Source organism: Drosophila bipectinata, chromosome XL (assembly GCF_030179905.1).
Source record: "Drosophila bipectinata strain 14024-0381.07 chromosome XL, DbipHiC1v2, whole genome shotgun sequence".
NCBI lineage: Eukaryota > Metazoa > Arthropoda > Insecta > Diptera > Drosophilidae > Drosophila > Drosophila bipectinata.
In genome coordinates this window covers 14,221,231-14,234,040 of record NC_091734.1, presented here as the reverse complement: position 1 = coordinate 14,234,040, position 12,810 = coordinate 14,221,231, and the positions used below count along the sequence as shown (strand labels likewise).

General features: G+C 46.8%; 1 protein-coding gene across 1 annotated transcript in view; it reads right to left on the bottom strand.

Annotated features, from left to right (window-relative positions):
- The window catches only part of Cph (BCL11 transcription factor chronophage), a 40,342-nt gene extending 28,915 nt beyond the window's left edge, over positions 1-11,427 (bottom strand). Inside the window, exon 1 of the mRNA XM_017246934.3 lies at positions 10,522-11,427. Within this exon, the coding sequence (XP_017102423.2) occupies positions 10,522-10,558 (37 nt within the window). The 5' untranslated portion in view covers positions 10,559-11,427. The remainder of the gene's footprint in view (positions 1-10,521) is intronic.
- Positions 11,428-12,810: the final 1,383 nt, after the last annotated feature.

The following is a 12,810-nucleotide window of genomic DNA, read 5'->3' as shown; positions in this document are numbered from 1 at the left end:
CTAGATCTGTTTTATTTATAGGCCCGATTCTCTGCGGTTGGCAATTAATTTAATATTTAATATCATTGTTTAGTTAGTTAATAAGAGGAATTAATGGAAACTTTCAAAGACAAACAACACACCAATAATATTTACACAAGTGTCTCTCTCTAACGATGTGAGTTCAGGTGTTTTTCCACCCAAAAGAGAGCTTTTGGCCGAAATGGGCGGAGTTCTGGGAGTCACACATACGCCGAGTCGGACACAGGACACATCCCCACTGACCGCACGTTCCAGGTCGTCCTCCGAACTGGCATCCCTTGCGGACAAGAAACTCAGTTCTCAGCCAAAATCAATAGCGCCCCAATGTCGGGTTATGTTTGTGTGGAGGAAACAGGAGGGTGGGGGAAGGAAGGACACCATCATGTGGGTGGTGGTGGGAGGTCCTTGTTCGGACTCGCAGTCGAACTCGGATGCCGGACAGCCGGATGCGACACTTAAACGATGTGCAATGCCAATGAAGATGGGGCTAGGAACGAAAAATGGGTGGCAAGCCGAATGTGGCAATGTGGCAGGCAGGTTCTCGGGATGGTGCACGAACGTCCTTTCCTCTCCTCACCGCTCCTCTCCTCTTTGGTTTTTTGGGGGTGGTGCTGAAACCGAGAACCCCGCCAGGGACCAAATGTGGCCGATGACGTTGATAGTACACGTTCTTGCCACACACACATGCATGCAACAAATACATATATATATAGCCAGACAAAGATATACATATGTGCATAGGAGTGGCAGTTGCAAGTAGCAAGTACCAGTAGCGAATCCTTTTGCCAGTATCCTGGCCCGGACTTGCTTCTTCCCTCCCGGGGCAACAATAAAAACTTGAATTTTGTTGATTTTATTCGCTTGCAGCGTCGAAGCAAGGAGTTTTTGGTATCCGAGTATCCAGCATCCCAGTGTCCTACTCCTCCTCCTCCTCCTCCTCCGTCGCTCCTTACTCCCTCTTGGCCATATCCTTGGAATCCTGGCTACGGCTGCCTGGCAACTGTTCACCCAGGAATCGCCCAACTTGAACTTTATGCGCTGCGGCTGAGTGATTCGTGTTGGAGTCGTCTCCTCTTGTCCTGTCGCTCCTCTTGCCACACATACACATACCCTATAGAGTGGACCTTGGACGCTGTCTGGCAAGAGGAGTCCCGCCACATTCCTAACCCATTCTCAGTCCCATTCCCATTCTCATTCCAATTTTCCCAACTCTGAACCATCTGCAGATGACTAGATAGCACGCGTCGTTTTTGCCACTTATTGGACAGTCTCCAGTATCCTCTTGGTATCCAGTATCCTGGATCCAGGATCCTGGTGGCCCACCCCCCTCCTGAGAGAAGGATGCTACGTATTTGTGCCGGCCATGTCCTGTTCCAGACTCCAGCAATGCTGACTGCAATTTGGAGAACTTAACCGCAACTGGCAGAGGCAGTGGCAGTGGCAGGGGCAGGGGCGTCGCTACCAAGGAGCGAGGTGGACTACTGGCTGGGTAACTGCCACCGCAGGGCAGGACACAAATTGCGAACAAATGAAAGTAGCGAAAACGTTCGACTGGAGCGAAGAAATTGTGCGGCACTGAGAGAAACTCTAAGTAATATTTAAAAATATAAATATTAAAAAAAACTAAATAATAATTTTAAGGTTTTATTTTAAAATAAAAAATATATTTAATAGTTTAGGACTTAAGTTTATCCTTCGAATGCTTCTTATGCCTTTTTCTTGTAGTGTCCTTATCCCTAACTATACATGTGTTCTTCTGGTCTTAGACCTCGGACCAGGTCCTGTTGGTCCTGTTTCGGTTACAGCTCCTCCTTCACCCCCCTCCCCCCTTTTCAATCTTGCCGCCATCTTCATCATGGGGCTGCCCTTTTTTTGGCAGTCTTAACTGGAGGTCAAGAGAGTAAGCCATGAATCCGAGGACGATCCTCCCGAGTATTGAAATTTATGGTTGGGAGGAGGGTCAGGAGGGGGAGGTGATCTTTGGAGGAGCGACTATTAGCTCTGATGGACCTCTAACCTAACCCCTCTGATTCCATATTCAAATATGCGGTTTGGCGCTCTTGCAACAACAACAACCATCCATAAATCACACATGCACGCGGGCAGGGGTGTAGCCAAAAGGGGGGTCTACAATATATGATAGATATTAGTCCAAAAAAAATAAGGCTCTTAAGTTAAGGATCAGATCAGGTTTATTTTTAAGAGAACCCCCCTTTGGAGAGACTCCTTACGACGCCCCTGACACAGCCATGCAAATACCAACCATGTACGAGCTTGCATTTTCTTACACACAATTGTCTCTTTTCTTGTCTCCTCGCACAATGCCACTCCCCCTGCGCCACACCCCCTGAGCCACTCCGCCCCTGAAAAGGACGAGGCAATGTTGCCGTGGAGGAGTGGCCACTGGGAGGTGGCTTTTGTGAATTGGTGTCCAAGCGTTTTATGTTTCAATTATGCGCAACTGGCGCCCAACAATGGGACCTGCCTTTCCGCCCACTTCGCCCCCCGCCCCCTTTTGAAACGAGGCTGTAAAAGGACCAAAGGAACCACCTCCCACCTCTCTCTCTCTCTGGCTGCTCCCAGTGGCTCCCTTGGATTTCCATCTTTCTTAACGTCTGTCTGTGGGTTTGTTGATGCATAAATTCCATCTCGCATGCTTCCAGGAAGCTTCAAGCATATCCTTTCGGGTGTGTCCATGTGTGTGTGTGTGTGTGCGTCGGCAATTTTCCAGACCAGTCCCAGTCCCAGTCTCAGTCCCAGTCCCAGTCCAGACCAGGTCCTTTGGACTTGGAAACTGGCCAGAAACGAGGTCCAACTTGGCAACTCCAACTGGGAATTCAATTAGGAAACCTCTCTCGACTTCTCGAGGTCAGCAGGCAAGTACCGTTACGGACTCTAAGAGGAGGTCCTTCAGCGGCTACTCCTCTTTAGTCCTTTAACCCTCGTTTTCGTGACATTTTCGATCTCAAGCTGTGCCCTTAACTTCAAATACCTAAAGTTTGTTTAAAAAATGAACTTTTTTTTTGTTTTTTTTTTTACACGCAACCAAAATGGCGGCCATAGGCGTGTGTAAGTGTGTGTGTGTGTGTGTGTGTGGAGCAAGCTGCGCAGCCGCAAAAGTCACAAAATTGCAACAACAACAACAACATGATGACGATGCTGTGGCCAAGCCCAGAGCGAGATGGCTATGGTGGGTGCGAGCGAGAGAGCCCGAGGAGGCTGGCCGGGCTGGCATGGGCTGGAGAGGCTTGGCCCGGGTTTCGATGCCGATGCCGATGCCGATTCCGATGCCGATGCCTTGGCTTTATTTATCAAGGTCTGACCAATCAAAAAGACCAACGCACACACCTGGTGGCGAGCGAAAGAGAGGCAGCGAGCCAACCGAAAGAGATGGAGCGTAATGGGGGGGAGAGGGGGTAACAGGGGGGGGCAAGTGGCGATCACCGAACCGACAGAAACAGACAGGTGTGAAGCGAGACAATAACAAATATCGTAACACGGCGGCAGATAAGAAAGTGGGCCACGGGGGGGAGCTGGGGGAGGACTAGGTGGGTCGGGGGCTGCGCGTATCGGTAGGGGGAAGGGCTACGACACTAAAAACCTGCTCGTAAGCTCTTATTTCCATAGTTTCTAGAAAAAAAAAGAAAAAAAAACTGATATTCATTCAATTCGCTTGCCCAATTCGACTTGTTTATAGCCCTCTCCCGCTCTAGCCCCACTCAGTCACTTGCTCGCTCGCTCACTCACTCACTCACACCACCCCAACTGGCAGACGATCGCCAACGAAGTGGCACGAAGCCGAAACGGTCTCGGTCCGAACCGGTACGAGGCGGGCAGCCAACGAGCAAAAAGCAAAAAAGGCAAGAAAACAAAAAGCCAAAGCCCCAAAGCGAGTAAATAAGTTATCAGCGGAATTGTAACTGGAAACTGAATGAATAAATAAAAGGGGAGGCGTCAACGAGAGTCTCCCCGGACCGCAAGAGAGAGCGGAAGATGGGGGAGAAAGAAGGAAGGAGGAGCTGGCGATCAGTGATCAGAGACTGGAGTAAGGCACTCAAAGAAAAATTAGTATTAAACCTAAATACATTATTATTTTTTATATTAACTTTTAATTTATATTATATAGTTTAATAGTAATTTAGGTTAGTTAAATTATTTCTCATAAAAGTCCCTCTAATTTCTTTCAGTGTGGAAACTGGGGCTTCACGATGATTCACTCACGCACACAAATCGCCAAGAGAGGGAGAGGCTTTTGGGGGTTTTGGGGAGAGAGAGAGAAGCACAACGAATGGCGAGCCAGCAAATCGAGAAACGAGCGCGTGCCCATACACGATACAACAAGAAAAAGCATGCATATAGTACACCAACAAGCACAGTGACGAAAACAATGAAGACAAGACGCATTTTTTATACGGGATGGGCCGAGAAATATCAAATGCTACGACTCTATATGGCCTTTTAAAGATGATCCAAAGGTGACGAGGGAGTGGAGTGGGGAAACTAATCAAAAAAAAAAAAGGTGGGTATATTAATAATATTTAAATTATGGCCCAAAATGTGGCTTGCAACCAAGGGGGGGGGGGAATGGAATCGAAAGCAATTTATAAGGAGCCTGGCATCGCATCGCTCACATCCACCCACAGTTTGGCTTAAACTCCTCCCTATATGGCTGTAGGGACTTGGCTTCCTTCTCCGTCTCCCTGGGGGAGAGGGCCATCCTCCAACGCATCCGTCCCGGAGCTGCATTCCCTGAGCCCCCGCCCCCCTCCCGGGCGAGGCAGCTCAGCTCCACTTTAAGGTGTGCAATGCTATGTGACAATGGCATCTTAATGATAATAATTATGCTGATAAGATGCGTGGGGCAAGCCAAGGGGGCACCCGAGGGAGAGGGGGCCTCGAGAGGAGCCTCCCGAGAGGTAGGGAGGGCATCCATCCCAGGCGCTGATATAAATCGCTGGCAAACGGAAATGGGGAGTGCCATGGACCTCGAAGAACGAAAACCGAAGACATTGCATGCATTTGAGGTGGGGTTTCCATTCCCTCTTTTTTTTCTGATTTTTCTGATTTTATTTTTTTTTTGGCACAGGGCTCCCCCCCTCTTTTGGACCGTTTCGGGCCGTGATTGATTTATTTATTTGAGTTGGGGCAACGCATTTCGGTTTCTTGGTTTCGTTTTAAATCAGTAATCATTGAATTAAATTATGCCAAGCCGGGAGAGAGCAATACATCCATCCAACCAACCATCCATCCATCCATCCATCCATCTAGCCATCGGAACACTCGTCCAAGCCTTTCGGCCGCACCCACACCCACCACAATCATTGGGATTGGGAACCAAAAGACTGGGATCTGGGATCTGTGGACTGAAGACTGGGTTTGGGATTCGGATTGAGATTGAGATTGAGGAGGAGTCGGTCACATGCCAAAAAAATCCAAAGCTCATTGGCTGTGAAGTTTTTATTGAATTCGCTGCCAAAAAACACCCACATTTGTCCCCCACAGGGAAGAGTCTTCTCCCCCTCCAGAGGAGATCTCTGAAGCCGCACAGTGCGTATCGTAAATGTAAACCTCCAATAGATACTTGTACTCTCGCATTGTCTTATTAATTATTGGCTTGGCGACTAAGTAGGTGCCCTGTTACCACAGGTAGGCTGTGGGGCGCTCCTTACAATAGCCCCAGACACGGCTATGCCCCAGACACGGCCCAGGGTGAGGCAGTGGCTCTGTACCCCGACTCCAGCCCGGGTCCAGCCAGCGATTGTCGATTGCGTGGGCCGTTCAATCTCCTCGAAGACTGAAGACCGAAGAGTCAAGACTGAAGAAACCGAAACTGAACCGAGCTATTTATAAACGCAATGAATGGGCAGTCACCCATTCAGCGGTGCAAAATAATAATTGCTTAGCTCAATTAAAAAAAGAAAAGACTACAAGACTGGAAGACTGGAAGAGACCCCATGCCGAACCTCAAAGCCTTTAAGACAAAAGCCAGTCAGGTCGTCTTCGCTTCGGAGGTTTCTTCTGGAGGCTTGGACTTCTCTGACACTGCGTAGGAGGCGCCTCTTGCCAAGCCTCTTGCCGTGTGGATATTAATGAATGACTCTGAGACTGGGACTGAGACTAATCATTCTACCTCCGAGTCTCTCGCACATCTGAGTTATTTGATCTTGGCCTAATTTATGCAAAATCATTATTTCATTTTTTTTCTTTTTTGTGCTTTTTTTTTATCAAAACAATTATTTGGGAATCTTTCGCATTTCCGGTTATGGGAGGATACTGGCACGTGCTCGAAGCTCGCTCCACGAAGGGATGAGGATGAGCAGATGTGCGGAAAGAAAAACGAGCTGGGATAGTAAACAACAACAACAACAACTACAATAATATAAGGAGGAAAAACCATTGAAATTTTGTTCGCGCCTAGCCAGCGCGTGCGCAGGGAGCGGGAAAATATGCTACAGATATAAGGATTTTAATATTTTTGAAGGAGGGATGGTCGGTAGGGAGGTTGGAGCGACTAGGGGCGCGACAGGATACTCCACCTCCATCATCATCAGCACAGCTCACAGTCAGATGTTCGGCTTCGAACATTTTGCGGTTTGTTTTGCTCGCCGGCTACGCAAAAAAAATAAAAAGGAAAATCATAAAAAAAAATAAAAGAAAAATAGAAGAAAAGAAAGTCAAGTAGAAAAATGAAAAGAGAAACAGAAATTGTGTTTGCAGAGACACCAAAAAGGGTGGGAGGAGGTGGCCAAGGTGCCAAGTTATGCTGCACCACCCACCACGGCACCCGGCACCCGGCACCCGCTCTCGGCTCCCCACTTTTCCGGCTGAAAGTGAAAAGTTTGCCAAAGTGCGAGAGGCGGGAAATCATAAAAAAAAAACGAAACATTTCACCAAAAAAAAGAAAGAGAAACAAAATCAAAAGCGAAAAAAAAATGAAAATCCTTCTAAGGAATTTCCAGTCAAAACAAAGAAAGAGAAGTCTACAGAGTCTACAGTCTAATTTGAAGGACTTCCCTGGGATTAATGGGCGTATGATTGATATTAAGTATACGCAAGGTGGGTTTTAGGGCTTCGAATAAGGCTATAAGAAGCCTCTTAATGGTGAGAAGTACTAGTGACGAAAAAATCTCATATAGGAATACAAATTATAATCGCCAGCCTGTCTTAAGTTAGTATCTCCTCGAAAAATTCCCCCAAAAACTTAAAAAAAAATGAAAAGCCTGCCCCCCCCTTATGGGGATTGGAAACAAAAGCCAAAAACTGAGTGGAAAACAAAGGCTGGGAACAAAACAATCCAGCTGGGAGATTGGGGAGACATTGGTAGATGGGCCAGAACAGGACTCGCCGCGGCCCGGCCCGGCTGGCAGGACATGCAGGCTAGCTGCAGGATGCACCTAGCTGGCAAAGCTGGTAGACAGTTTCTGGACCAAGTCCGGGGGACGTCCTTCGGGCCGACTCGCCGCAGCGGAAGTAACTCGCTGGGCGCTGTTGTGGCTGATTATGCTGCCAGTGGCAGCAACAACAACAACAACAACAACAACAAGGACGAAGAGGGGGGAGCAAACGCTGTCTGGACCATGTGAGCGGCGGCTTTCTGTCCCTCCCGCTGTGATGCCAGTACGGGCCAGTTTCAATTTATAAAACATATAAATTATATATACAGATATATATATATATATATATAGAGGTACAGTTATATGTGTAAGGATATCCTGGCAGCCGCCATGTCCTGTGTCCAATGTCCTTGCCCCCCGCGAGCAAACAAAAAAGGAAGTACCCCTTCCACAACAATTACACAACAAGAAAAAGGTTTGAAGAAAAAACAAAGACTCTCTGATGGAAAAAGGACTAAAAGGATATGTTTTAATTTTTGAATTATTAAATAAAAAATATTATAGTTATAGTTCATTTAAGAAAACTATTTAAAAGACTAACTAGACCTACTGGCTCTATTTTCAAAAGCCATCAAGCTTAGTCCTCCCTGTGACCTTCTAACCCCTTTTATCCTTAATGTCCTTGCTGGCCCAAGCCTTTAATAAGCCGTTTAATTAAAGCCAATTTTAAATTCCACTGCTGGCCAAAAATTTGTGGCCGCAGCTGGACAAGACTTTGACGTCCACATGACGACACTGCGTTGACACTGCGGGTTGCAGGACAAACAGGACGCAGGTCCTGTCCTCTTCTGTGAGGCGGTGGACACTGGCAACGGTGCAGAGTGCGGGGGTGAGGTGGAGGCAGTTGTGGCACACGCTGTTATTTGTTATAACAATTGCAAATGCTGAAAACGCGAGGAGGACGTTGCCATGGCAAGGCGGCGGCAGGATAACAAAAAGCCATCGGCAGTGCCAGTGCCAGTAGCGGTAGAGGTAGCGGTCGCCCGGTCGCCCGGTCGGTCGGTCGGTCGCTCATTTAATGGACACTGTTTGGTCGATAATCAAATTAAAAGAAAGCAAGGTGGAAAAGTCGAAAAACAAGAGCAGCCAGGCGCCACCAGGACCGACGACCATGAGATGGTCACGGTAGGGTCAGGTGGGTCAAACAAGGGTTAAACGGTGGCTAGTGGGGTTGGGTTAGGCAGCAGGTGCTACATATAAGCGTGCCGCTCGATTAGCACTGACCATCATCGATATAGCCATCGAATCCTGGCCAGGATGTTTGTTTACTGAAGCCCAACGGCCGACAGCTGGCACAACCCTGGGGTTAATGTGCATGATAATGGGTTAATAGTTGCTTTTTCGGGTTTCTCCCCATTGGGAGTAACCTCTCCACCCCACCCCCACCTATTTCCTCAAAAACTCCCAATATGTTGTCGTACATGAACATTGCGGCTTGTTCTCGGAAATTACTCATCAGACCATTGTCCCCCCAAACTGTCGGCCCCCACGGTCCCCCTCTGATAAGCGTAGCACCCATGGGCGGCATGACGAAATGTTGTAAAAAATTCATATTGTTCTTGTTGTTGTTGTTCCTCAGTGAAGATCAAAAAGATTCCAAAACACAGAACAGAACCGAACAGAAGAGCAAAAGTATCAGAATCGAAATTGAAATTGTAGCAATTAATTATGAGGTGGGAGGGAGGGGAAGGGAGGTGGTGGTGTGGGGGCTAACAACAGCAATTTTGGGGACACCATAAGAGAGATATTGATAAGCGAGAGTGAGAGTCGCATTCCCAGGTCCGATGCTCGTCCGATCGTCAGCAATTAGGCCTTTTTCTTATCAAGGCCCTGTTACCAGTTACCAAGAAAAGAAGAAAACCCATTGGGGTACTTGTGTTGATTTTGATTTGTAAGACAAATAAACCCAAAAAAAAAAAAAAATACTAAAAAAAAGACACAAAAACAGAAACAGAACCAAGAACCAGAATAGCAAACAACTTTGCGAGCAATTAAAATTGTTTGACGACATGGGGGCGGCAAGAAAATAAAAAAAAAAAAAAAATAAACACACAGAACCATAGTTGTAGAAAAAGGAGGTGGGGTGGGGTTAGAGGTGTGCCTGGCGGTGGTCGAGGAGGCAAGTGCGTCAGTGTCCACTCGGTCTTGTTATCTAGATAGGACTGATAACGTCCGCTTGCTCACTCTACAAATGGAAAATCTGTGCAAAAAAAAAAAACCAAAAAGAGAAACCAAAAAGAGAAACCCAACAACACCAAAACAATATGCCTTTATGGTGGGGACAATCCATATTATGACAATGATATGAATGTGGATACTCCAACTCGGTCTTTATTACGGCGGGTTTACGGCCCTGATTTTCCTTTGAACTTGGCCGTTTCTCGTTGCAGACTTAGCCAGCGTCCAATACGCTGAATATCTAGAATATCTATATACCCACCCCCGCACCCCCAACAACACCACTGGAATCCAATGGAATACTACTCCAATAATTGACACACACAAGCCCCACACATAATAACAAAAAATCTGAAAAATCATGGCTAACACACCCCAGCGAGTGGCTCTGATTTCGGTATTGCGATATCGCAGCGATAACCGCACTAGATACAAAACAGAAAATATACACCAGAAACACTAAAACAGGAGACTGATATGGCCTGACCATAGGCCCAGTTAACGGGCCCATCACTACAGTATACAGTTGAGATCATAATTCGTCGAAAGGTGACCCCGACAAGGGGGAGTGGTGACCTCAACAGAGAGCAATCAAAATTGGTCAGGTTGGAAAACCAAGAACCTTTATGGCCAAGTTTCCGAATATTAGAGATAAGCCGGCTTTCAATCGAGTTGGAAAACAAATAGAAACTTTAAAAGGACATAATTGGACAAAAGGTGACCCCGACAAGGAGGAGTCAGCTGGAGAATAGTGACCCCTATGGAGAGCCATAAAAATTAGTCACCTTTACAGCCAAGTCATGGTGACTACAAGTCATTTTTCAAAGAGATCCTAAGAACTCCCCCTATATTCCCCTATATATACCTAAATATATATATAACTCCAATTGGAATTTATTCCCAAAACTCCTCCAATTCTTGAACTTACCTTGTGCAATTCGAACCGCGGGCATTTTAATTCTCATTTTTGTTTCCAGTTTCCGAAGGTGTTTGAAAACTTCGCAGACACGGGACCAAATACCCCACCGAAGGGCAATGTCCTGGGTGTCCTGCTGCTGCCGGTACGATGGCTCTCCAATTGGTACAAAGTGTTAGCTTTCTCAACCAAAAGCCTTTTACGAAAATCTACAGTTAGTATATTAGGCCTAAGCTTGTCTTTTTTAGTTTGTATTTTTTAAATTCTTTTTTTTCAGGTTAAAGATAGTTTAAGGATATTGCACTTGTTTCGAGAAAAAAAAAATAGGGTTGCTTCTTCTAATCAGACAGTTTCTGTTTGGTTTTTGTTGTTGTTGTCATTTTGAGGGGTTTTTCGCTCTCTTAGCCATTCCATCTTAGCCATCTTATGTTTTCATGAAATAGACATGTTATTTTTTTTTTTGTTTCATAAAAAACACACTACTATTACACACTTTTGTGATTATTTCGGTATTTTTTTTGTTATTGTAGGAACCTTTTAGCACTTTTGCTTTTCTAATTGGATGTTTTGGCGCTTTATTATAATGGTTGTTGTTTGTTTAGTGTTGTTTTTGTTGTTGTTGTTGCTTATCATTTGGCAGTTGTTGTTGTTGTTGTTGTTGTCACATTTGCACGCGGTTTTCGTATTCTACTAGACTTTAGTAAATATTTTCCAATTGGAGTACGGAGTACGGAGTGCCAATCCCGATTCCGATTCAGATGCCGATGCCGATGCCGACACCCCAGGCTTATGGTTGATAATCCCAATTGGTTATATTTCTCGCACACACTATATGCGCGACACTTGAAAAAAAAAAATTGCACTTTGTTGTGTGTTTCTTATCTCGTATATCCTTTTGTTTTTTTTTTTTTGTGGCAAGATTTGGGTTTTTTTGTTGTTGTTGTTGTTAGCGGTCAGCTAACGGTTTTTTAGCGGCTAACTCGCAACACTCGGAACTTACAGCTATCGCAGCAGCTCCGACTAACGTGTGCTAACGGTAACGGCGGAAGTACGCGACTACTTGCGACGATTCGCCGCCGCTGCCTGCTGCCTGTGCTGCCAGTTCTGGCTGATGCCTGGTCGGTCGGTTGGTCTGCTGCCCTCTGTCGCCGCGCTGGTCTGCTGCCGCTGCCACTGCCACTGCCACTGCCTCCGCCGCCGCCGCCGCCGCAGCGCTGTTCAAAGCCCAAAGGCCCAAAGCCCACAACCCACACAACAACAGCAACAGCAACCCACACACACAAGCGTGCGCGCACCAAACACCATACCATACGCGACGACGCGCGATGCCCCCGAACGCAAGCGAACGTGTTGGAAGCGAGCCGAAAGCTCTCGCAAAGTGTCCACAACACACCACAAGGGAGATACCCCACAAACACACACACACAGAAAGAGAGTGCGAGTGTGAGAGAGTGTGAGAGAGAGAGCGGCTGCTGGTGCTTGGTAGCTTGGGGGAGAGATTGCGAGCTTAGGCGAACATGTCCGAACGCGACGATGTCCTGCGAGCGACTGCAGATAATTCAATTTTATTTCAGGCTTTTGCCTTTGCCTTTGCACTTTAATGCCAATCTGGCAATTTGATTTTGGCTAAAGCGAAGCTGACGCCGCCACCGCCGCCGCCTGCGTCGCTGCCACTGTCGACGCCAACACAGCCCTTTCCTAACGGTACTGTTGGGTGGTGTATCGGGGGTGGGTTAAGTTTGGATGGGTGGTGCGGCGTTTGTTTATTTGCTGCCTTCGCCGCCGGTCATGTGCGTTTATGTACGATTCTATATGTGTGTGTTTGTATGCATGTGTGTGGGGGTGGACATGCGTGCCAGAACGAGAGGCACACACACACACTCACACCAATGCAAGGGGTGGTCCTAAAGTGGTCACTCTGGTCACTTTTCCGTTTACAACCCTCTCAACAGACAGCAACAACAATAACAGGATTTTAAAGCGCGCGCGCACCTTTGGCGCTACAAATCAAAGTCATTTAAAAGCAACAACAACAACAACAAAAACATTAATCCTTTAATTATAGAGAGTTAAGAACCGGTTTCTATATTATTTACATAAAATAATACATAAGTGTATTAAAGGGGGTTAGTTATAAAACATAAATATTTATAAATGGAATCCCCATCTCCAAGCTCTTCCATCCGCTTTGGGGAGCCCTTCCAACCAGAAGGCCCAAAAGCGTCTGATGGAGCCTTGCAACTGCAACTGCCGGCCGACCAGCCGGAGCCGGCTCCAACCGAGCCCCAACAAGTTGTAAGC